Source organism: Bombina bombina, chromosome 10, assembly GCF_027579735.1.
Source record: "Bombina bombina isolate aBomBom1 chromosome 10, aBomBom1.pri, whole genome shotgun sequence".
Taxonomy (NCBI): Eukaryota; Metazoa; Chordata; class Amphibia; order Anura; family Bombinatoridae; genus Bombina; species Bombina bombina.
Window position 1 is genome coordinate 11,800,955 of NC_069508.1, and position 27,500 is coordinate 11,828,454.

General features: G+C 37.7%; 1 protein-coding gene across 4 annotated transcripts in view; it reads right to left on the reverse strand.

Moving 5' to 3' along the window:
- The window catches only part of VAV3 (vav guanine nucleotide exchange factor 3), a 300,764-nt gene that overhangs the window by 7,996 nt on the left and 265,268 nt on the right, over positions 1–27,500 (reverse strand). For 2 of the 4 annotated variants that reach the window (XM_053693780.1, XM_053693781.1), the window contains exons 26-28: positions 19,355–19,484; positions 16,478–16,561; positions 13,498–13,649 (exon numbers count right to left, since the gene is read on the reverse strand). In XM_053693780.1, the coding sequence (XP_053549755.1) occupies positions 13,498–13,649; positions 16,478–16,561; positions 19,355–19,484 (366 nt within the window). The remainder of the gene's footprint in view (positions 1–13,497; positions 13,650–16,477; positions 16,562–19,354; positions 19,485–27,500) is intronic. The other 2 variants (XM_053693784.1, XM_053693783.1) reach the window with 1 other exon arrangement.

Here is a 27,500-nt window from a genome sequence, read left to right on the forward strand (position 1 = left end):
GTGTTATTATGTGTGTAACTGTATTGTGTAATGTATATTTATTAGACAGTGTTATTATGAGTGTAACTGTACTGTGTAATGTATATTTATTAGACAGTGTTATTATGTGTGTAACTGTACTGTGTAATGTATATTTATTAGATGGTGTTATTATAAGTGTAACTGTACTGTGTAATGTATATTTATTAGACAGTGTTATTATGTGTGTAACTGTATTGTGTAATGTATATTTATTAGATAGTGTTATTATGTGTGTAACTGTACTGTGTAATGTATATTTATTAGATGGTGTTATGTGTGTAACTGTACTGTGTAATGTATATTTATTAGATGGTCTTATTAGGAATGTAACTGTACTGTATAATGTATATTTATTAGATGGTGTTATTATGTGTGTAACTGTACTGTGTAATGTATATTTATTAGATAGTGTTATTATGTGTGTAACTGTACTGTGTAATGTATATTTATTAGATAGTGTTATTATGTGTGTAACTGTACTGTGTAATGTATATTTATTAGATGGTGTTATGTGTGTAACTGTACTGTGTAATGTATATTTATTAGATGGTCTTATTAGGAATGTAACTGTACTGTATAATGTATATTTATTAGATGGTGTTATTATGTGTGTAACTGTACTGTGTAATGTATATTTATTAGATAGTGTTATTATGTGTGTAACTGTACTATGTAATGTATATTTATTAGATAGTGTTATTATGTGTGTAACTGTACTGTGTAATGTATATTTATTAGACAGTGTTATTATGTGTGTAACTGTATTGTGTAATGTATATTTATTAGACAGTGTTATTATGAGTGTAACTGTACTGTGTAATGTATATTTATTAGACAGTGTTATTATGTGTGTAACTGTACTGTGTAATGTATATTTATTAGATAGTGTTATTATGTGTGTAACTGTACTGTGTAATGTATATTTATTAGATGGTGTTATTATGTGTGTAACTGTACTGTGTAATGTATATTTATTAGACAGTGTTATTATGTGTGTAACTGTACTGTGTAATGTATGTTTATTAGATAGTGTTATTATGTGTGTAACTGTACTGTGTAATGTATATTTATTAGATAGTGTTATTATGAGTTTAACTGTACTGTGTAATGTATATTTATTAGCTAGTGTTATTATGAGTGTAACTGTACTGTGCAATGTATATTTATTAGATAGTGTTATTATGTGTGTAACTGTACTGTGTAATGTATATTTATTAGATGGTGTTATTATGTGTGTAACTGTACTGTGTAATGTATATTTATTAGATAGTGTTATTATGTGTGTAACTGTACTGTGTAATGTATATTTATTAGATGGTGTTATTATGTGTGTAACTGTACTGTGTAATGTATATTTATTAGATAGTGTTATTATGTGTGAAACTGTACTATGTAATGTATATTTATTAGATGGTGTTATTATGTGTGTAACTGTACTGTGTAATGTATATTTATTAGACAGTGTTATTATGTGTGTAACTGTACTGTGTAATGTATATTTATTAGACAGTGTTATTATGTGTGTAACTGTACTGTGTAATGTATATTTATTAGACAGTGTTATTATGTGTGTAACTGTACTGTGTAATGTATATTTATTAGACAGTGTTATTATGTGTGTAACTGTACTGTGTAATGTATATTTATTAGACAGTGTTATTATGTGTGTAACTGTACTGTGTAATGTATATTTATTAGACAGTGTTATTATGTGTGTAACTGTACTGTGTAATGTATATTTATTAGACAGTGTTATTATGTGTGTAACTGTACTGTGTAATGTATATTTATTAGACAGTGTTATTATGTGTGTAACTGTACTGTGTAATGTATATTTATTAGACAGTGTTATTATGTGTGTAACTGTACTGTGTAATGTATATTTATTAGATAGTGTTATTATGTGTGTAACTGTACTGTGTAATGTATATTTATTAGATAGTGTTATTATGTGTGTAACTGTATTGTGTAATGTATATTTATTAGATGGTGTTATTATGTGTGTAACTGTACTGTGTAATGTATATTTATTAGATAGTGTTATTATGTGTGTAACTGTACTGTGTAATGTATATTTATTAGATAGTGTTATTATGTGTGTAACTGTACTGTGTAATGTATATTTATTAGATAGTGTTATTATGAGTGTAACTGTATTGTGTAATGTATATTTATTAGACAGTGTTATTATGAGTGTAACTGTACTGTGTAATGTATATTTATTAGATAGTGTTATTATGTGTGTAACTGTACTGTGTAATGTATATTTATTAGATAGTGTTATTATGTGTGTAACTGTACTGTGTAATGTATATTTATTAGATATTGTTATTATGTGTGTAACTGTACTGTGTAATGTATATTTATTAGACAGTGTTATTATGTGTGTAACTGTACTGTGTAATGTATATTTATTAGATGGTGTTATTATGTGTGTAACTGTACTTTGTAATGTATATTTATTAGATAGTGTTATTATGTGTGTAACTGTACTGTGTAATGTATATTTATTAGATAATGTTATTATGTGTGTAACTGTACTGTGTAATGTATATTTATTAGATAGTATTATTATAAGTGTAACTGTACTGTGTAATGTATATTTATTAGATAGTGTTATTATGTGTGTAACTGTACTGTGTAATGTATATTTATTAGATAGTGTTATTATGAGTGTAACTGTAGTGTGTAATGTATATTTATTAGATAGTGTTATTATGTGTGTAACTGTACTGTGTAATGTATATTTATTAGATAGTGTTATTATGTGTGTAACTGTATTGTGTAATGTATATTTATTAGATAGTGTTATTATGTGTGTAACTGTACTGTGTAATGTATTGTTATTAGATGGTGTTATTAACTGTGTAACTGTACTGTGTAATGTATATTTATTAGACAGTGTTATTATGAGTGTAACTGTACTGTGTAATGTATATTTATTAGATAGTGTTATTATGAGTGTAACTGTAGTGTGTAATGTATATTTATTAGATAGTGTTATTATGTGTGTAACTGTACTGTGTAATGTATATTTATTAGATAGTGTTATTATGAGTGTAACTGTACTGTGTAATGTATATTTATTAGACAGTGTTATTATGAGTGTAACTGTATTGTGTAATGTATATTTATTAGACAGTGTTATTATGTGTGTAACTGTACTGTGTAATGTATTGTTATTAGATGGTGTTATTAACTGTGTAACTGTACTGTGTAATGTATATTTATTAGACAGTGTTATTATGAGTGTAACTGTACTGTGTAATGTATATTTATTAGATAGTGTTATTATGAGTGTAACTGTAGTGTGTAATGTATATTTATTAGATAGTGTTATTATGTGTGTAACTGTACTGTGTAATGTATATTTATTAGATAGTGTTATTATGAGTGTAACTGTACTGTGTAATGTATATTTATTAGACAGTGTTATTATGAGTGTAACTGTATTGTGTAATGTATATTTATTAGACAGTGTTATTATGAGTGTAACTGTATTGTGTAATGTATATTTATTAGACAGTGTTATTATGTGTGTAACTGTACTGTGTAATGTATATTTATTAGATAGTGTTATTATGAGTGTAACTGTACTGTGTAATGTATATTTATTAGACAGTGTTATTATGAGTGTAACTGTATTGTGTAATGTATATTTATTAGATAGTGTTATTATGAGTGTAACTGTAGTGTGTAATGTATATTTATTAGATAGTGTTATTATGTGTGTAACTGTACTGTGTAATGTATATTTATTAGATAGTGTTATTATGAGTGTAACTGTACTGTGTAATGTATATTTATTAGACAGTGTTATTATGTGTGTAACTGTACTGTGTAAGGTATATTTATTAGATAGTGTTATTATGTGTATAACTGTAATGTATATTTATTAGATAGTGTTATTATGTGTGTAACTGTACTGTGTAAGGTATATTTATTAGATAGTGTTATTATGTGTATAACTGTAATGTATATTTATTAGATAGTGTTATTATGTGTATAACTGTAATGTATATTTATTAGATAGTGTTATTATGTGTATAACTGTAATGTATATTTATTAGATAGTGTTATTATGTGTGTAACTGTACTGTGTAAGGTATATTTATTAGATAGTGTTATTATGTGTATAACTGTAATGTATATTTATTAGATAGTGTTATTATGTGTGTAACTGTACTGTGTAATGTATATTTATTAGATAGTGTTATTATGTGTATAACTGTAATGTATATTTATTAGATAGTGTTATTATGTGTGTAACTGTACTGTGTAAGGTATATTTATTAGATAGTGTTATTATGTGTGTAACTGTACTGTGTAAGGTATAGTTATTAGATAGTGTTATTATGAGTGTAACTGTACTGTGTAATGTATATTTATTAGACGGTGTTATTATGAGTGTAACTGTACTGTGTAATGTATATTTATTAGATAGTGTTATTATGTGTGTAACTGTACTGTGTAATGTATATTTATTAGATGGTGTTATTATGTGTGTAACTGTACTGTGTAATGTATATTTATTAGATAGTGTTATTATGTGTGTAACTGTACTGTGTAATGTATATTTATTAGATAGTGTTATTATGTGTGTAACTGTACTGTGTAATGTATATTTATTAGATGGTGTTATTATGTGTGTAACTGTACTGTGTAATGTATATTTATTAGATAGTGTTATTATGTGTGTAACTGTACTGTGTAATGTATATTTATTAGATAGTGTTATTATGAGTGTAACTGTACTGTGTAATGTATATTTATTAGACAGTGTTATTATGTGTGTAACTGTACTGTGTAATGTATATTTATTAGATAGTGTTATTATGAGTGTAACTGTACTGTGTAATGTATATTTATTAGGTAGTGTTATTATGTGTGTAACTGTACTGTGTAATGTATATTTATTAGATAGTGTTATTATGTGTATAACTGTACTGTGTAATGTATATTTATTAGATAGTGTTATTATGAGTGTAACTGTACTGTGTAATGTATATTTATTAGACAGTGTTATTATGTGTGTAACTGTACTGTGTAATGTGTATTTATTAGACAGTGTTATTATGTGTGTAACTGTACTGTGTAATGTATATTTATTAGACAGTGTTATTATGTGTGTAACTGTACTGTGTAATGTATATTTATTAGACAGTGTTATTATGTGTGTAACTGTACTGTGTAATGTGTATTTATTAGACAGTGTTATTATGTGTGTAACTGTACTGTGTAATGTATATTTATTAGACAGTGTTATTATGTGTGTAACTGTACTGTGTAATGTATATTTATTAGACAGTGTTATTATGTGTGTAACTGTACTGTGTAATGTATATTTATTAGACAGTGTTATTATGTGTGTAACTGTACTGTGTAATGTATATTTATTAGATATTGTTATGTGTGTAACTTTACTGTGTAATGTATATTTATTAGACAGTGTTATTATGTGTGTAACTGTACTTTGTAATGTGTATTTATTAGATAGTGTTATGAGTGTAACTGTACTGTGTAATGTATATTTATTAGACAGTGTTATTATGTGTGTAACTGTACTGTGTAATGTATATTTATTAGACAGTGTTATTATGTGTGTAACTGTACTGTGTAATGTATATTTATTAGATATTGTTATGTGTGTAACTTTACTGTGTAATGTATATTTATTAGACAGTGTTATTATGTGTGTAACTGTACTTTGTAATGTGTATTTATTAGATAGTGTTATTATGAGTGTAACTGTACTGTGTAATGTATATTTATTAGATAGTGTTATTATGAGTGTAACTGTACTGTGTAATGTATATTTATTAGATAGTGTTATTATGAGTGTAACTGTACTGTGTAATGTATATTTATTAGATAGTGTTATTATGAGTGTAACTGTACTGTGTAATGTATATTTATTAGATGGTGTTAATATGAGTGTAACTGTACTGTGTAATGTATTGTTATTAGATAGTGTTATTATGTGTGTAACTGTACTACGTAATGTATATTTATTAGATAGTGTTATTATGTGTGTAACTGTACTGTGTAATGTATATTTATTAGATAGTGTTATTATGTGTGTAACTGTACTGTGTAATGTATATTTATTAGATAGTGTTATTATGAGTGTAACTGTACTTTTAAATGAATTTTTCAATGTTTTTTTGTGCAACTTTTTTGTCTTGCGTAACAGTTAACCAGAGCTCAGAAGTTGTGCTAACTCGATGCGCCTCGAATTTGATTGTGTGCGAGCAATGAAATGTAATGTAGCCCATAATGAGTTCAGTCACAGTCTCTCTGCATTTTCCCCAATAATCTATGTTACAAGCCCACAGCTGTGAATGCGTTTTCAACAGAAAAGCTCCCAAAAAGGCTTTTTTGTGCATTAAGTTATCAAGATAGGAACTGGGAGGTAACCCGAAGCCGACATATACTAAACAACATTCACGACAGTGCGTTTTACAGCGCTTGCGCCTACATTAATATGATGCAAGTGGCCGTATCATTCACTCTACAATCAGTGCAGGAGCTTCTTTCTATCAAATAATAGAATTCTTGGGCGGCACAAAGTAAAATTTAGGTCAGATAACACTCGAGTGCTAAGCAGATGGGTAAAAAACTTTGATTTAAGTAGAGGAGTTTTTGTTAAATTCTTCACAATAAACCTTCCGTGTTTGTGAATAAACAAGGGCAAGCAATATGATTTAAAGGGACAGTAAAGTCAAAATTAAACATTCATGATTCAGATAGGTAGTGCAATTTTAAACAACTTTCCAATTTACTTTTATCATCAAAATAGCTTTGTTCCTTTGGTGTTCTTAGTTGACAACTAAACCTGGGTAGAGGCTCATATGCTAATTTCTAAGCACTTGAAGGCCGTCCCTTATCTCAATGCATTTGACAGGTTTTCACAGCTAGAGGGCGTTAGTTCATGTGTGCCATATAAATAACATTGTGCTCAAGGTGGTGAAGCTACTTATGAGAGGGCACTGATTGTCTCAAATACAAATCTGTCAAAATAACGGAAATAAGGGGGCAGTCTGCAGAGGCTTAGATACAAGGTAATCACAGAGGTAAAAAGTATATTAATATAACTGAGATAAGGGGCAGTCTGCGGAGGGTTAGATACAAGGTAATCACAGAGGTAAAATGTATATTAATATAACTGAGATAAGGGGACAGTCTGCAGAGGCTTAGATACAAGGTAATCACAGAGGTAAAAAGTATATTAATATAACTGAGATAAGGGGCAGTCTGCAGAGGCTTAGATACAAGGTAATCACAGAGGTAAAAAGTATATTAATATAACTGAGATAAGGGGCAGTCTGCAGAGGATTAGATACAAGGTAATCACAGAGGTAAAAAGTATATTAATATAACTGAGATAAGGGGCAGTCTGCGGAGGGTTAGATACAAGGTAATCACAGAGGTAAAATGTATATTAATATAACTGAGATAAGGGGACAGTCTGCAGAGGCTTAGATACAAGGTAATCACAGAGGTAAAAAGTATATTAATATAACTGAGATAAGGGGCAGTCTGCGGAGGGTTAGATACAAGGTAATCACAGAGGTAAAATGTATATTAATATAACTGAGATAAGGGGACAGTCTGCAGAGGCTTAGATACAAGGTAATCACAGAGGTAAAAAGTATATTAATATAACTGAGATAAGGGGCAGTCTGCAGAGGCTTAGATACAAGGTAATCACAGAGGTAAAAAGTATATTAATATAACTGAGATAAGGGGCAGTCTGCAGAGGATTAGATACAAGGTAATCACAGAGGTAAAAATTATATTAATATAACTGAGATAAGGGGACAGTCTGCAGAGTATTAGATACAAGGTAATCACAGAGGTAAAAAGTATATTAATATAACTGAGATAAGGGGCAGTCTGCGGAGGCTTAGATACAAGGTAATCACAGAGGTAAAAAGTATATTAATATAACTGAGATAAGGGGCAGTCTGCAGAGGCTTAGATACAAGATAATCACAGAGTTAAAATGTATATTAATATAACTGAGATAAGGAGCAGTCTGCAGAGGCTTAGATAAAAGATAATCACAGAGGTAAAAAGTATATTAATATAACTGAGATAAGGGAGCAGTCTGCAGAGGCTTAGATACAAGGTAATCACAGAGGTAAAATGTATATTAATATAACTGAGATAAGGAGCAGTCTGCTGAGGCTTAGATACAAGGTAATCACAGAGGTAAAAAGTATATTAATATAACTGAGATAAGGAGCAGACTGCAGAGGCTTAGATAAAAGATAATCACAGAGGTAAAAAGTATATTAATATAACTGAGATAAGGGAGCAGTCTGCAGAGGCTTAGATACAAGGTAATCACAGAGGTAAAATGTATATTAATATAACTGAGATAAGGAGCAGTCTGCTGAGGCTTAGATACAAGGTAATCACAGAGGTAAAAAGTATATTAATATAACTGAGATAAGGGGCAGTCTGCAGAAGCTTATATAAAAGGCGATCACAGAGGTAAAAAGTATATTAATATAACTGAGATAAGGAGCAGTCTGCAGAGGCTTAGATACAGGGTAATCACAGAGGTAAAAAGTATATTAATATAACTGAGATAGGGAGCAGTCTGCAGAGGGTTAGATACAGGGTAATCACAGAGGTAAAAAGTATATTAATATAACTGAGATAAGGAGCAGTCTGCTGAGGCTTAGATACAAGGTAATCACAGAGGTAAAAAGTATATTAATATAACTGAGATAAGGGGCAGTCTGCTGAGGCTTAGATACAAGGTAATCACAGAGGTAAAAAGTATATTAATATAACTGAGATAAGGAGCAGACTGCAGAGGCTTAGATACAAGATAATCACAGAGGTAAAATGTATATTAATATAACTGAGATAAGGGGCAGTCTGCAGAGGCTTAGATACAAGGTAATCACAGAGGTAAAAAGTATATTAATATAACTGAGATAAGGGGGCAGTCTGCAGAGGCTTAGATACAAGGTAATCACAGAGGTAAAATGTATATTAATATAACTGAGATAAGGAGCAGTCTGCTGAGGCTTAGATACAAGGTAATCACAGAGGTAAAAAGTATATTAATATAACTGAGATAAGGGGCAGTCTGCTGAGGCTTAGATACAAGGTAATCACAGAGGTAAAAAGTATATTAATATAACTGAGATAAGGGGCAGTCTGCTGAGGCTTAGATACAAGGTAATCACAGAGGTAAAAATTATATTAATATAACTGAGATAAGGGGGCAGTCTGCTGAGGCTTAGATACAAGGTAATCACAGAGGTAAAATGTATATTAATATAACTGAGATAAGGGGCAGTCTGCAGAGGCTTAGATACAAGGTAATCACAGAGATAAAAAGTACATTAATATAACTGAGATAAGGGGACAGTCTGCGGAGGCTTAGATACAAGGTAATCACAGAGGTAAAATGTATATTAATATAACTGAGATAAGGAGCAGTCTGCTGAGGCTTAGATACAAGGTAATCACAGAGGTAAAAAGTATATTAATATAACTGAGATAAGGGGGCAGTCTGCTGAGGCTTAGATACAAGGTAGTCACAGAGGTAAAATGTATATTAATATAACTGAGATAAGGGGCAGTCTGCAGAGGCTTAGAAACAAGGTAATCACAGAGGTAAAAAGTATATTAATATAACTGAGATAAGGGGCAGTCTGCGGAGGCTTAGATACAAGGTAATCACAGAGGTAAAATGTATATTAATATAACTGAGATAAGGAGCAGTCTGCTGAGGCTTAGATACAAGGTAATCACAGAGGTAAAAAGTATATTAATATAACTGAGATAAGGGGCAGTCTGCTGAGGCTTAGATACAAGGTAATCACAGAGGTAAAAAGTATATTAATATAACTGAGATAAGGGGCAGTCTGCTGAGGCTTAGATACAAGGTAATCACAGAGGTAAAAATTATATTAATATAACTGAGATAAGGGGGCAGTCTGCTGAGGCTTAGATACAAGGTAATCACAGAGGTAAAATGTATATTAATATAACTGAGATAAGGGGCAGTCTGCAGAGGCTTAGATACAAGGTAATCACAGAGATAAAAAGTACATTAATATAACTGAGATAAGGGGACAGTCTGCGGAGGCTTAGATACAAGGTAATCACAGAGGTAAAATGTATATTAATATAACTGAGATAAGGAGCAGTCTGCTGAGGCTTAGATACAAGGTAATCACAGAGGTAAAAAGTATATTAATATAACTGAGATAAGGGGGCAGTCTGCTGAGGCTTAGATACAAGGTAGTCACAGAGGTAAAATGTATATTAATATAACTGAGATAAGGGGCAGTCTGCAGAGGCTTAGAAACAAGGTAATCACAGAGGTAAAAAGTATATTAATATAACTGAGATAAGGGGGCAGTCTGCTGAGGCTTAGATACAAGGTAGTCACAGAGGTAAAATGTATATTAATATAACTGAGATAAGGGGCAGTCTGCGGAGGCTTAGATACAAGGTAATCACAGAGGTAAAAAGTATATTAATATAACTGAGATAAGGGAGCAGTCTGCTGAGGCTTAGATACAAGGTAGTCACAGAGGTAAAATGTATATTAATATAACTGAGATAAGGGGCAGTCTGCGGAGGCTTAGATACAAGGTAATCACAGAGGTAAAAAGTATATTAATATAACTGAGATAAGGGGGCAGTCTGCAGAGGCTTAGATACAAGGTAATCACAGAGGTAAAAAGTGTATTAATATAACTGAGATAAGGAGCAGTCTGCAGAGGCTTAGATACAGGGTAATTACAGAGGTAAAAAGTGTATTAATATAACTGTGTTGGTTGTGCAAAACTGGGGAATGGGTAATAAAGGGATTAACTATCTTTTTAAACAATTAAAATTCTGGAGTAGACTGTCCCTTTAATAGCTGTTTTTCCAAAATGGGTCACTTAACCGACAACTTGTAGCGAGCCTCTAACTCTTCCCATTGAAAGTATAGGGCGTGCTATTTATATGCCAGGTGCTTTAAAATGCTTTGGTACAACATATTGCATTGGTTAAAAAGCATTTTTACCAACAACGCTTAAGGCCTGGTTTGCGCAAGAACTCGCTTTAAATAGCACGACAGGCATTATCAGTTACAGTTGTCTAATGTAGCCGTACGTGCATAATCTAAATGGTAAAACTGCTGTAATTATATATTTAAAAGACAGCAATGTGCATGTATTATATATGATCCTGATTAGCAGACATTTATGCTCTGCAACATGCAAATAAAAGAAATAATTTTGTTTTGCAGCACAGAGCAAATAAAAAAACAAAAAATGCTGCACGGTTTTCATAACTCTTTGCTACGCTTCACCACAACTAACCTCAAGCACTGAATTGTAATAAAAATACAGAAAAACTAGCGACGCACAGCACCAACTGCAAAAACTGTGCAAAGATATAAACAAGTCTGTATGTTCTGGCAATAGAAATAAATAAGCGCACAAAGAGACTCCTCATAGCGTAATAGGTTTAATACAAATTGAATAAAATACAAACAAACAGTCCCCCTTCAGGGTGGGTACTCACAGTGTAAAACCTCAATCGATATGAGGTAAGATAAAAGTATAGAATACCCCAGATGAATAAAAAGACATCCGCTGTTAAGAACCAATGGTCCGTAGTTAAATCTCCAGGTGGATAAGATCAGTTAGATCACACTGCAGTATTGTCCAATCTGCTAGTGCAAGGTTCCCCAGCAATAAAAGACAAACAGTTACTTTGTAACCTGTTGATAAACACGCTGGCGGTGTCTAACAATGTGGCGAAAGGTGGGCATTGCCTAACGCGTTTCACGGGCGTATCCGCTTCGTCAGAGGCTTCGTAAAACGTCCGTGAAATGCATTAGGCCACGCCCACCTTTCGCCACATTGTTAGACACCGCCAGCGTGTTTATCAGCAGGTTACAAAGTAACTGTTTGTCTCCAGGCGTTTTATCTGCTTTTATTGCTGGGGAACCTTGCACTAGCAGATTGGACAATACCGCAGTGTGATCGAACTGATCTTTTCCACCTGAAGATTTAACTACGGACCATTGGTTCTTAACAGCGGATGTCTTTTTATTCATCTGGGGTATTCTATACTTTTATCTTACCTCATATCGATTGAGGTTTTACACTGTGAGTACCCACCCTGAAGGGGACTGTTTGTTTGTATTTTATTCAATTTGTATTAAACCTATTACGCTATGAGGAGTCTCTTTGTGCGCTTATTCTTTTAGATCGTCATCTCATCATTCAGTTTTCCGCCTCTGGTACTGGAAGACAAACTTAAAGCAGCCGTTTCTCCACATACCGGATTGCAATCATTTGATTGAAGAAAGGGTTTTTATTGGATTCAAAGACTCTTCTTTTTTCACAGATAAGACTTTGTTATTATATATGTATATGATTGTTGTGCTTTATTATTAGATTTCTTGTCTGTGTAATTGTGATATACTTAGTGTGCACAGTTTTTTGCCTGTGATTTTCACAGATTTGTTTGTTAGAAATAAATATGTGTGCGCAATAAAATAGTATTTGAAGAAAAGATGAAAACTGAAACGTACAGATCGGTTAAAAGCAAATATCAGCTTGTGCACGTTTTGTTTTTTCTTTGAAAAAGAGTAATGAATGTCTATTTACTGAATCAGTGAATCAGGGAAAAATGAGTTGATTTGTTTGTTTATTCATTAAAGAGACACTCAGATATTAAGTAAACATTTATAAATTTATATTTGATTATCGCTTTCACGAATCAACAAATTTGTCGCTGACTTGTTAATAAATATTTCAGCAAAAGATAAATTATGAATGATATAAAATGCACATCTGTTAGAAAATGTGTATATATATTGTTACATTTGAGGTACAGATCAAGGAGTGGTAGACAGGGAATAAAAAAATATGGTATCTATATACTATAAGGTACATCTGTGTATTATAAGATATATGAGAACAGCTGAGACACTAAAGGAATATTTCTCTACCTGTAATCTACCTGCTTGTCCCATGAAGAAAAAAACTGAAGTGTCTCCATCATGCCTAGGTATGGGGAAATTGAAACGACCCTGCAAAATGCTACAGAAGGATTGTTTTTTGAGCACAAGCTAATTTACACCTGTCACTATGTGACCAAATAAGAGCAGAACACGGGTTCCAGGAGGCTGAACTGCTCTTGATTTGCAGGATCATGTACATTTTGTCTGTCACAGAGCTCTAGGATTATAAAACATTTGGGGACAGATTCCAAATAGAGCACTATTTATTTATTTATTTTGCTCGCACAACCACTGCACACATATTGCAAGTTGAAAGTAAATAGTTTGGAAGTAAAACTCAATGCGTGTTAACTTCATGACTTTGGATACTGCGGCCACATTACCCTCTCCCCATAGACTTCAATAGAGGGCACAGAACAAAAAACCTAAACACTTATCGCTCACGTGATAACCCAGATAGCACAGAACTATGCACCTACCTTCCCGTTAGATTCTCCTCTCCACCAGCCGTTAGTGCCACCTTTAGAGAAGATTTTAACCAGGTCCCCTTTGATAAGTGATAGTTCCCTCATATCCCGAGCACAGAAGTCGTATCGTGCAATGGCGATTCCGAGAACCTTCGGGCTAAGCACTGAAAGAGCCAGAAAATACTTTCTCAATTTGGACAAAAAAACTGAACTAAAATTAATTGTAAAAGGATGAAAAGTTGTTTCACTTAATGAGCTGCATTTCTGGAGACATATAGCAAAAATAATTGTAAGCATTTCTTATAATATAACGTGAACTAACCCTCCATACAAATACTCCTACTGAACCATATAACCCTCCCTATAACTCCTCCTATTGCACCATATAACCCTCCCTATAACTCCTCCTATTGCACCATATAACCCTCCCTATAACTCCTCCTACTGATCCATATAACCCTCCCTATAACTCCTCCTATTGCACCATATAACCCTCCCTATAACTCCTCCTACTGAACCATATAACCCTCCCTATAACTCCTCCTATTGCACCATATAACCCTCACTATAACTCCTCCTACTGAACCATATAACCCTCCCTATAACTCCTCCTATTGCAACATATAACACTCCCTATAACTCCTCCTACTGAACCATATAACCCTCCCTATAACTCCTCCTATTGCACCATGTAACACTCCCTATAACTCCTCCTATTGCACCATATAACCCTCCCTATAACTCCTCCTACTGAACCATATAACCCTCCCTATAACTCCTCCTATTGCACCATATAACCCTCCCTATAACTCCTCCTATTGCACCATATAACCCTCCCTATAACTCCTCCTATTGTACCATATAACCCTACCTATAACTCCTCCTATTGCACAATATAACCCTCCCTATAACTCCTCCTATTGCACCATATAACCCTCCCTATAACTCCTCCTATTGCACCATAAAACCCTCCCTATAACTCCTCCTATTGCACCATAAAACCCTCCCTATAACTCATCCTATTGCACCATATAACCCTCCCTATAACTCCTCCTATTGCACCATATAACTCTCCCTATATGTCTTCCTATTGCACCATATAACCCTCCCTATATCTCCTCCAATTGCACCATATAACCCTTCCTATATCTCCTCCTTTTGCACCAACTGACCCTTCCTATAAGTCCTCCTATTGCACCAAGTAACCCTCCCTATAACTTCTCCTATTGCACCAAGTAACCCTCCCTATAACTTCTCCTATTGCACCATATAACCCTCCCTATAACTCCTCCTATTGCACCATATAACCCTCCCTATAACTCCTCCTATTGCACCATATAACCCTCCCTATAACTCCATCTACTGAACCATATAACCCTCCCTATAACTCCTCCTATTGCACCATATAAAACTCCCTATAACACCTCCTATTGCACCATATAACCCTCCCTATAGCTCTTCCAATTGTACTATATAACGCTCCCTATAACTCCTCCTATTGCACCATATAACACTCCCTATAACTCCTCTTATTGCACCATATAACAATCCTTATAACGCCTCCTATTGCACCACAAAAAACCTCCCTATAACTCCTCCTATTGCACCATATAACCCTCCCTATAACTCCTCCTATTGCACCACAAAAAACCTCCCTATAACTCCTCCTATTGCACCATATAACCCTCCCAATAACTCCTCCTAGTGCACCATATAACCCTCCCTATAACTCCTCCTATTGCACCATATAACCCTCCATATAACTCCTCCTATTGCACCATATAACCCTCCCTATAACTCCTCCTTTTGCACCATATAACCCTCCCTATAACTCCTCCTTTTACACCATATAACCCTCCCTATAACTCTTCCTATTGTACTATATAACCCTCCATATAACTACTCCTATTGCACCATATAACCCACCCTAGAACTCCTCCTATTGCACCATATTACCCTCCCTATAACAACTCCTATTGCATCATATAACCCTCCCTATAACTCCTCCTATTACACCATATAACTTTCCCTATAACTCTTCCTATTGTACTATATAACCCTCCCTATAACTCTTCCTATTGCACCATATAACCCTCCCTATGACTCTTCCTATTATTCTATATAACCCTCCCTATAACTACTCATATTGCACCATATAACCCTCCATATAACTCATCCTATTACACACTATAACCCCCCCCCCTATAACTACTCCTATTGCACCATAATACCTCCTTATAACTCCTTCTATTACACCATATAACCCTCTCTATAACTCCTTCTATTGCACCATATAACCCTCCCTATAACTCTTCCTATTGTACTATATATTCCTCCCTATAACTCCTACTATTGCACCATATAACCCTCCCTATAACTCCTCCTATTGCACCATATAACCCTCCCTATATCTCCTCCTATTGCACCATATAACCCTCCCTATTACACCATATAACCCTCCCTATAACTCCTCTTATTGCACCATATAACCCCCCCTATAACTCCCCCTATTGCACCATATAACCCTCTCTATAACTCCTCCTATTACACCATATAACCCTCCCTATAACTCCTCCTATTGCACCATATAACCCTCCCTATAACCCCTCCTATTGCACCATATAACCCCTATAACTCCTATTGCACCATATAACCCTCCCTATAACCCCTCCTATTGCACCATATAACCCCTATAACTCCTATTGCACCATATAACCCTCCCTATAACACCCATTCCTCTATATAATCCTATGTACAGACAAGCTGTCATATCCAGGGGTTAGAGCTGCCTACTGCTGGGTTTGGTGTGTAATGTTTAATTACCATCATATCTTCTCTGTGTCCCACAGCTCTCTTTGTGCCAATCTATCACATGACCCAGGTGCCTATATACCAGTTGCAGTTGGCAGCTCTGATGTGCCAGGCAGGGAAGGAAACACAGGGTGAGGGGCACATGCATGAGGAAGGGGAATATAAAGCAATTAATAGCTACCTGACCAGAACGGAGCATCTGAGGGGGGCACAAAGCTGTACTCAGGAGCAGTGACAAAAGCAAACCCACAAAGCACAGACGTGGCTAGGAAAGTAGACAAGCAGAGAGCAGCCGCATTATACAGTGATAATGAGCATCACACCACATTACAAAGTAACATTAAGCATCACAGTCACATTACACAGAGAACATTTCCTAAGCACCTTCACCAACCAACCAGCCTCTCAAACTCATTTTCTAGCTCAACATTACTCTGTACAGTAAAGAAGCAAGAGATGTGTGAGCTTTAATGAACCAGCCACATAGAATACAGAGCTGCAGGGTCTCTGATCTGAGGTCTGATGTGGTCATATGACTGACAGGGGCTACAGCAGGGCTCTGATGTGGGCATGTGACTGACAGGAGCTACAGTGCCAGGGGGTCTGATCTGAGGTATGATGTGGTCATATGACTGACAGGGGCTACAGTGCCAGGGGTCTGATCTGAGGTATGATGTGGTCATATGACTGACAGGGGCTACAGTGCCAGGGGTCTGATCTGAGGTCTGATGTGGGCATATGACTGACAGGAGCTACAATGCCAGGGGTCTGATGTGGGCATGTGACTGACAGGGGCTACAGTGCAAGGCGTCTGATCTGAGGTCTGATGTGGGCATGTGACTTACAGGGGCTACAGTGCCAGGGGTCTGATGTGGGTATGTGACTAACAGGAGCTACAGTGCCAGGGGTCTGATGTGGGCATGTGACTAACAGGAGCTACAGTGCCAGAGGTCTGATGTGGGCATGTGACTGATGTGGGCTACAGTGCCAGGGGGTCTGATCTGGGGTATGATGTTGGAATATGACTAACAGGGGCTACAGTGACAGGGGTCTGATGTGGGTATGGAACTGACAGGGGCTACAGTGCCAGGGGTCTGATGTGGGTATGTGACTGCCAGGGGCTACAGTGCCAGGGGTCTGATATGGGTATGTGACTGACAAGGGCTACAGTGCCAGGGGTTCTGATCTGAGGTATGATGTTGGCATATGACTGACAGGGGCTACAGTGCCAGGGGGTCTGATCTGAGGTCTGATGTTGGCATATGACTGACAAGGGCTACAGTGCCAGGGGTTCTGATCTGAGGTCTGATGTTGGCATATGACTGACAGGGGCTACAGTGCCAAGGGGTCTTATCTGAGGTCTGATGTTGGCATATGACTGACAAGGGCTACAGTGCCAGGGGTTCTGATCTGAGGTCTGATGTTGGCATATGACTGACAGGAGCTACAGTGCCAGGGGGTCTGATCTGAGGTCTGATGTTGGCATATGACTGACAAGGGCTACAGTGCCAGGGGATCTGATCTGAGGTATGATGTTGGCATATGACTGACAAGGGCTACAGTGCCAGGGGGTCTGATCTGAGGTCTGATGTTGGCATATGACTGACAAGGGCTACAATGCCAAGGGTTCTGATCTGAGGTCTGATGTTGGCATATGACTGGCAAGGGCTACAGTGCCAGGGGTTCTGATCTGAGGTCTGATGTTGGCATATGACTGACAGGGGCTACAGTGCCAAGGGGTCTGATCTGAGGTATGATGTTGGCATATGACTGACAAGGGCTACAGTGCCAGGGGTTCTGATCTGAGGTCTGATGTTGGCATATGACTGACAGGAGCTACAGTGCCAGGGGGTCTGATCTGAGGTCTGATGTTGGCATATGACTGACAAGGGCTACAGTGCCAGGGGTTCTGATCTGAGGTCTGATGTTGGCATATGACTGACAGGGGCTACAGTGCCAAGGGGTCTGATCTGAGGTCTGATGTTGGCATATGACTGACAAGGGCTACAGTGCCAGGGGTTCTGATCTGAGGTCTGATGTTGGCATATGACTGACAGGAGCTACAGTGCCAGGGGGTCTGATCTGAGGTCTGATGTTGGCATATGACTGACAAGGGCTACAGTGCCAGGGGATCTGATCTGAGGTATGATGTTGGCATATGACTGACAAGGGCTACAGTGCCAGGGGGTCTGATCTGAGGTCTGATGTTGGCATATGACTGACAAGGGCTACAGTGCCATGGGTTCTGATCTGAGGTCTGATGTTGGCATATGACTGACAGGGGCTACAGTGCCAAGGGGTCTGATCTGAGGTCTGATGTTGGCATATGACTGACAAGGGCTACAGTGCCAGGGGTTCTGATCTGAGGTCTGATGTTGGCATATGACTGACAGGAGCTACAGTGCCAGGGGGTCTGATCTGAGGTCTGATGTTGGCATATGACTGGCAGGGGCTACAGTGCCAGGGGGTCTGATCTGAGGTCTGATGTTGGCATATGACTGGCAGGGGCTACAGTGCCAGGGGTTCTGATCTGAGGTCTGATGTTGGCATATGACTGACAGGAGCTACAGTGCCAGGGGGTCTGATCTGAGGTCTGATGTTGGCATATGACTGGCAGGGGCTACAGTGCCAGGGGGTCTGATCTGAGGTATGATGTGGGCATATGACTGGCAGGGGCTAAAGTGCCAGGGGATCTGATCAGAGGTCTGGTGTTGGCACAGGACTGACAAGGTTTACAGAGCTGTAGATTCTTATGCCCCTCATATTTCCCCAATCAACTACTGGTCATCTATTATTTTTGCAAAGGACATCTGGTAATACTGGTGAAGCTGGAGAGGGTGCTTAGTAGATGTGTACTGAGAATCACCCATGTTACACAGCCAGGCCCCGCTGCACACACATTTATGACCTGAAGGGATGAGCTAACATTTATAATATAACAAATACACCTGAAGTTTAGCCTGTACAGCAAGCTAAGACTTCAGACAACATGAGTGTAATCAAGCACGGTTCCTCACTGCCTGCGTAACATCTGATTGGCCAAGCTGTAAATACTTACTGCCCCTGGAGGAGCGGTGGCTCAATAGCGCAGCCTGGTTTTCAGGGGCTTTGTAAGGGAGGAGCAGTGTTGTATCCAGACATCTGAATCCTTCTCGTAGAGACTGGTGCTTGTAATATTCAACAAGTTCCTGCCACATCCAGAACAATAAAAACTACGCTCAGCACCGCAAATTAGCGGTATGGTATAAATAAGTGAGGGAGCTCTGATACATTTTATTTCATCAAACATAAAGCAGAGAACATTCACTCACTGTATAAATTCATGTTCCATTTCATTCACCATAATAAACTGTATTTTGTTTTTACATAAACATGCTATAAAAATAACAATAAAATATCATTAATAAGCAGACGAAAATGCTAAAAATTAATGTGTTTGTATAACGCTTCCAAAATCAGCTTTTTATCCTAAGATAAAAACTTAAATTATGCTTACCAGATAATTTTCTTTTCTTCTGACGGGGAGAGTCCACAGCTGCATTTATTACTTTTGGGAATTAAGAACCTGGCCACCAGGAGTAGCAAAAACACCCAGCCAAAGGCTTAAATACCTCCCCCACTTCCCTCATCCCCCAGTTTCTGCCAAGGGAACAAGGAACAGTAGGAGAATTATCAGGGTGAAAAAAGGTGCCAGAAGAACGAATAGAAAAGAATCTAAGGCCGCCTACAGAAAAAGTACGGGCGGGGAGCTGTGGACTCTCCCTGTACAGAAGAAAAGAAAAGGATCTGGTAAGCATAATTTAAGTTTTCTTCTAAAAACGGGGAGAGTCCACAGCTGCATTCATTACTTTTGGTAAATCAATACCCAAGCTATAGAGGACACTGAATGCAAACGGGCGGAAACAAAAAAGGTGGCCCATTCTGAGGGCACCATAGCCTGCCATAACCCAGACTCCCGACAAAAAACTACTTCAACAGAATGGGAAGAGGACAAAGTAACTGCCCATCAATTAGAACCATAAGGATCCTTGTTAGAGACCACTCATAAATCCTGGACTCAACTGTGCACAAAAGCCTCTGAGGATACAAAAATCCCACTGTCTAGAAGCACACAAAAAATAAACCCTCTCCATGATCAATGGCAAGGGATCAACAAACTCCCCACACCACATTCTCCTTAACTAAGAAGAAAGGAAGAATCAGATAAGAAAGTCCTAAAGGACCTCCAGGAACAATCCCCGAAAATCCAAGGATAAACAGGGGGAGAAGCCCCTAGCATAACTTGAAAAATGGCAGAATAAAAGATGCAAGAGGACAAAGCCCGTAGAGAACACTCTACCGACAAAGGAGAGCAAAGAAAGGAAAAATTCCAGACCACCTCCTACATGGATCCAAAGGAACCAATGTTAAGCCTTAACCAGAACCGAAGTCCTAGAAGGACAAAAAGTAGAACATAACTACCCTACCACAGACAGCCATCTAGAGAAACTGAACACCCGTAGGTCAGAAACCACGGGAGCAGAACAGGAAAAGAATAGTAATATCTGTTTACGCCACAATCAAAAGACAAAGGCTTCCATCGGATAGGCAGCCAGACTAAACGTCAAGCCATAATAACTAGCCAACAGAGTAGCTAGCAAACTTGCACCAGGACCTTCCTGGAAAAGAGCAAGAGAAAAAAACTCAGAAAGCAGGGCGGACCAACTCCCCCCTACTAGAAAACGGGGTAAGGGAGGATGACAACCTAACCAATAATGAAGATCCAGCTACCCGCTGAAGGAAGGTTCCATATAATCCGAACCAACTGCAAGGCCTCCCAACCTAGGGAAGGAGCACTCGGGATTCATGATACGTGGTCGAAGCCCAACAGAGCAGTCAGAGTCCCTGACCCCTACTCCGGTCACATCGTTCAATCACAGAAGCGACTGGCAAGGTCCAAAAGGACAAGGGATATTAAAAAGTCCCAGCATCGACAAGGCCCGAAGATCAGATAACAAATCTCCAGCCACGATTTTCTAAAGAAAAGAAGTATGAAGAGGCACCGATACCCAGAGAAACTAGCTCTAGGATACCTATCCTCATTTCCCTTCAGAAACCCGAAGGGAAGGTACACTCAGCAAAGAGAGACCCTCGACCCACTGAACTCCTAGAGTCAGATGAGGAAAACTACCTCAGGTGGATGCAACTGGATAGCGCAGAAGGCCAGATCCTCCCAAATAGAAGGAAATCGAAGAGACCCAGGAAAACTCCAGTAGAGAAATTCCCAGGAAACCTCCAACATTTCTCTGAAGAGAGAAAAGGAACAGACCCAGTAGGAACAAGGAGCTTTCTCCAGGACCAGGAAACCAAGCCTGCTACTGAACGCCGAATGAATCCAAAGATTTTGAAAATCTAAACAGATTAACCAAAATGCCAAGTCAAAGACATAGACTAGGTTAAAAACCGGACACCCAGAACCAGGAGGCGGATCAAAACCAAGAAACCTTGCGGTACAATCACAAAGTTACTGTAATTAAAATTGCACAACAGTTGATGCAATCACTACCATGCCCCCAAGGGGTCTTGAACTCTGATCTCCCATGTAGTATCCCAATGATTATCCACTCAGCCCCAAAGGGCTTCTAGGATAACACCCACAAAGCCCGAAGACAAAGGTAGCACCCAAAAGAGATCAGAACTCAAACCTTAGAAATTAATCCCTGTTTGAGAGAATATGACAGTCTCTAATGATCCAGACTGGATCAATCGCATAGCTCAAGGAAAAGACGAATGAACAAGCATCCTAAAATTCGTTTCATTTTTCGAATGTTGCGAATCATTCGCCCATCCCTAGTCCACATGCACAACTTCCTGGAAACATTAACATAATGATTAGTATCTATAATGTGGTTAAAGCATGGCAGCAACTCTGTTCCTGATTAAAGATTAACTTTCATATATCAGCTCTCCTACCAGTTAGAGGTCACCCGAAATTCCAATCTGGGTTCCAGTATGAGATATTTAATAGGTGGGCTCATAAAGGTTTAACTTTGATAGTACAATTCCTTGATGAGAGACTTGGTATGCGAACGTTTGAGAGTATCGCCACTGAGTATAATTTGTCTAATAAGTGTTTCTACGCATACCTTCAACTCCGACATTTTATTCATAAGAAGATGCAGTTGGGGCCTTGGTCGGAACAATTTGAAAGAGTAGGTGATTATATTAACCTATATAGGCAGGGGGATCACTTAATTTCATTACTATATAAAATTCTGCTGGCAAAACAAGGCCAGCTAAATCTGGAGCAGTTTTTATCACACTGGACTAAGTACTTTGAAGAGATTGATAATGATATAATCAGTAAAGGTATAAAGTGGGTAAGTGGTGCTCCCCTTTCTTCCTCTTGGAAGGAATCTCACCTAAAGCTTCTTAATAATGCGTATATCTCACTGAAACGATTAGCTCGATGGTCACAAGAACAACAAGGCTATTGTTATAAATGCCATTCTCCTGCAGCGGATTTACTCCACTCTCATTGGTATTGCCCAAAAATAAGACAGCTATGGCAGAAAGTACATTTCTGGTTAAATAAAAACACAACGGATCATTTCCTTCTTGAGCCAAGATTCATTTTTTTCTTGACCTCTGAGTCACAGTGTCATAATTTGATTAATACAGTTATTCTAATTGTTAGAAATTTGATTTTGAAAAACTGGAAAAACAGAAAGCCCCCTCCTTTAGATCGTTTATTGAGGCAATTAAAACCCAGATTACGTTTGAACAGCATAACATATATAGTATACATAATAAACAAATACAAAACGGTTGGAAATGATACAGACCTACTCTATACCGACACAATAAATACTTACAAAATTATTTCATAGGTCTGAGAATTTTGAAAACGTAATCTTACGTGAAGTATTTCCAGTATCTTGGTATTAAAATCCTAAGAAGGAGCATTGGGGACAGAGTGGGGGTGGGGAGAGTTTGAGAGGACTGGTCCTCTCCTTTTCTTTTTTTGTTCCTCCCCTCTCTCTCCTTTTTCCCTGACCCCCAATTTTGTTTGTTTCTATAACTGATGACAGCATAAGAAACTGATAATCATGTTTGATATATACCGTATAAGCTTACACTATGAATTTTACATCATTTCCTTTTATTTAAAATGTTATTTACCTACAATTTTGTTTTTCTTTTTCAATCTTCGCATTTTCTTTTGTTTTTCCTTTTTACGTGAAATGTAAAAAACATCGGCAAGGTTTTTTTCATGCACTGGCTTAAATTTGTATGAATACAATTGCTGTTTGCTTTTTGTCTGTACAAATTGTAAATGGCTGTGTATGGCAGAGAGTGTGTATTTTGAACCACCCTGTCGGTGATAAGTAAATAAAATATTTAAAAAGGATTGAGTACAAACCAAACATTGCACGCCCCACTAAGATGAAATAAACTAGGACCAGCCTGACATCTAGGATAGAAGGGCCTCCTACAGTAGAAACAAGAAAACAACCTCTTGCAATAAGTAAGCAAACTTAGTACCCAAACAGGACCGGCCTGATGTCCAGGATACAGTGTGTCTGATATAAACCTCAAAAGAACAGAGAACTAATATCCAAACAGGACCGGCCTGATGTCCAGGATACAGCATGTCTGATATAAACCTCAAAAGAACAGAGAACTAGTACCCAAACAGGACCGGCCTGTTGCCAAAGATACAGCGTGTCTGATATAAACCTCAAAAGAACAGAGAACTAGTACCCAAACAGGACCAGCCTGTTGCCAAAGATACAGAGTGTCTGATATAAACCTCAAAAGAAGAGAGAGAACTAGTACCCAAACAGGAACGGCCTGTTGCCAAGGATACAGCGTGTCTGATATAAACCTCAAAAGAAGAGAGAGAACTAGTACCCAAACAGGACCGGCCTGATGGCCAAGGATACAGCGTGTCTGATATAAACCTCAAAAGAAGAGAGAGAACTAGTTACCCAAACAGGACCGGCCTGATGGCCAAGGATACAGCTTGTCTGATATAAACCTCAAAAGAAGAGAGAACTAGTACCCAAACAGGACCGGCCTGTTGCCAAGGATACAGCGTGTCTGATATAAACCTCAAAAGAACAAAGAACTAGTACCCAAACAGGACCAGCCTGATGTCCAGGATACAGCGTGTCTGATATAAACCTCAAAAGAAGAGAGAGAACTAGTACCCAAACAGGACCGGCCTGTTGCCAAGGATACAGCGTGTCTGATATAAACCTCAAAAGAAGAGAGAGAACTAGTACCCAAACAGGACCGGCCTGATGGCCAAGGATACAGCGTGTCTGATATAAACCTCAAAAGAAGAGAGAGAACTAGTACCCAAACAGGACCGGCCTGATGGCCAAGGATACAGCGTGTCTGATATAAACCTCAAAAGAAGAGAGAACTAGTACCCAAACAGGACCGGCCTGATGGCCAAGGATACAGCGTGTCTGATATAAACCTCAAAAGAAGAGAGAGAACTAGTACCCAAACAGGACCGGCCTGATGGCCAAGGATACAGCGTGTCTGATATAAACCTCAAAAGAAGAGAGAGAACTAGTTACCCAAACAGGACCGGCCTGATGGCCAAGGATACAGCGTGTCTGATATAAACCTCAAAAGAAGAGAGAACTAGTACCCAAACAGGACCGGCCTGTTGCCAAGGATACAGCGTGTCTGATATAAACCTCAAAAGAACAGAGAGAACTAGTACCCAAACAGGACCGGCCTGTTGCCAAGGATACAGCGTGTCTGATATAAACCTCAAAAGAAGAGAGAACTAGTACCCAAACAGGACCGGCCTGTTGCCAAGGATACAGCGTGTCTGATATAAACCTCAAAAGAAGAGAGAACTAGTACCCAAACAGGACCGGCCTGTTGCCAAGGATACAGCGTGTCTGATATAAACCTCAAAAGAAGAGAGAGAACTAGTTACCCAAACAGGATACAACAGAACTGTTCAAGGTCAACTGAAAGTTCTAAACCCTAGCAGGGCTGACTAAATAAACAGACAAAGCTCTGATGCTTAATGTCGTCTCTGTAAACTTCCGCCGGAAGTAACCATAATAGATCTGTATATACCCCAAGGCAGAACATACGGCCATGTGCGATCTCATCACAGAAAATGTACCGTTTCTGCAGAAAATGTTTTTGCCTGCAGTTTTAATTTCTGCCTGCAGGTGTCACTGTTCCATTCTCTCTCAATGTAAATATTTACTATGTTCCTCTCTCTTCAATTTCCTCCCCTTTCCTGAACTCCAGTGCGGTAAAGGGTAACAGCACATTGCAGAAAAAGAGTCTAGGAGACAGATTTTTTTTTGTTCTTTAATGTGAGTGTGTATATGTGTGTGTGTGTGTGTGTGTGTATGTATCTGTGTGTGTGTGTGTATGTATCTGTGTGTGTGTGTATCTGTGTGTGTGTGTATGTATCTGTGTGTGTGTGTATGTATCTGTGTGTGTGTGTATGTATCTGTGTGTGTATGTATGTATCTGTGTGTGTGTGTGTATATGTGTGTATGTATCTGTGTGTGTGTATGTATCTATCTGTGTGTGTGTGTATGTATCTGTGTGTGTATGTGTGTGTGTATGTATCTGTGTGTGTGTATGTATCTGTGTGTGTATGTGTGTGTGTATGTGTGTGTATGTATCTGTGTGTGTGTATGTATCTGTGTGTGTGTGTATGTATCTGTGTGTGTGTGTATGTATCTGTGTGTGTGTGTGTATATGTGTGTATGTATCTGTGTGTGTGTATGTATCTATCTGTGTGTGTGTGTATGTATCTGTGTGTGTATGTGTGTGTGTATGTATCTGTGTGTGTGTATGTATCTGTGTGTGTATGTGTGTGTGTATGTGTGTGTATGTATCTGTGTGTGTGTATGTATCTGTGTGTGTGTGTATGTATCTGTGTGTGTGTGTATGTATCTGTGTGTGTGTGTGTATATGTGTGTATGTATCTGTGTGTGTGTATGTATCTATCTGTGTGTGTGTGTATGTATCTGTGTGTGTATGTGTGTGTGTATGTATCTGTGTGTGTGTATGTATCTGTGTGTGTATGTGTGTGTGTATGTGTGTGTATGTATCTGTGTGTGTGTATGTATCTGTGTGTGTGTGTATGTATCTGTGTGTGTGTGTGTATGTATCTGTGTGTGTGTGTATGTATCTGTGTGTGTGTGTATGTATCTGTGTGTGTGTGTATGTATCTGTGTGTGTGTGTGTATATGTGTGTATGTATCTGTGTGTGTGTATGTATCTATCTGTGTGTGTGTGTGTGTATGTATCTGTGTGTGTATGTGTGTGTGTATGTATCTGTGTGTGTGTATGTATCTGTGTGTGTATGTGTGTGTGTATGTGTGTGTATGTATCTGTGTGTGTGTATGTATCTGTGTGTATGTGTGTGTATGTATCTGTGTGTGTATGTGTGTGTGTATGTATCTGTGTGTGTATGTATGTATCTGTGTGTGTGTGTGTATGTATCTGTGTGTGTGTATGTATCTGTGTGTGTGTGTATGTATCTGTGTGTGTGTGTATGTATCTGTGTGTGTGTGTGTATATGTGTGTATGTATCTGTGTGTGTGTATGTATCTATCTGTGTGTGTGTGTATGTATCTGTGTGTGTATGTGTGTGTGTATGTATCTGTGTGTGTGTATGTATCTGTGTGTGTATGTGTGTGTGTATGTGTGTGTATGTATCTGTGTGTGTATGTATCTGTGTGTGTGTGTATGTATCTGTGTGTGTGTGTGTATGTATCTGTGTGTGTGTGTATGTATCTGTGTGTGTGTGTGTATGTATCTGTGTGTGTGTATGTATCTGTGTGTGTGTGTGTATATGTGTGTATGTATCTGTGTGTGTGTATGTATCTATCTGTGTGTGTGTGTATGTATCTGTGTGTGTATGTGTGTGTGTATGTATCTGTGTGTGTGTATGTATCTGTGTGTGTATGTGTGTGTGTATGTGTGTGTATGTATCTGTGTGTGTGTATGTATCTGTGTGTATGTGTGTGTATGTATCTGTGTGTGTATGTGTGTGTGTATGTATCTGTGTGTGTGTGTATGTATCTGTGTGTGTATGTATCTGTGTGTGTATGTGTGTGTATGTATCTGTGTGTGTATGTGTGTGTATGTATCTGTGTGTGTATGTGTGTGTATGTATCTGTGTGTGTGTATGTATCTGTGTGTGTATGTATCTGTGTGTGTATGTA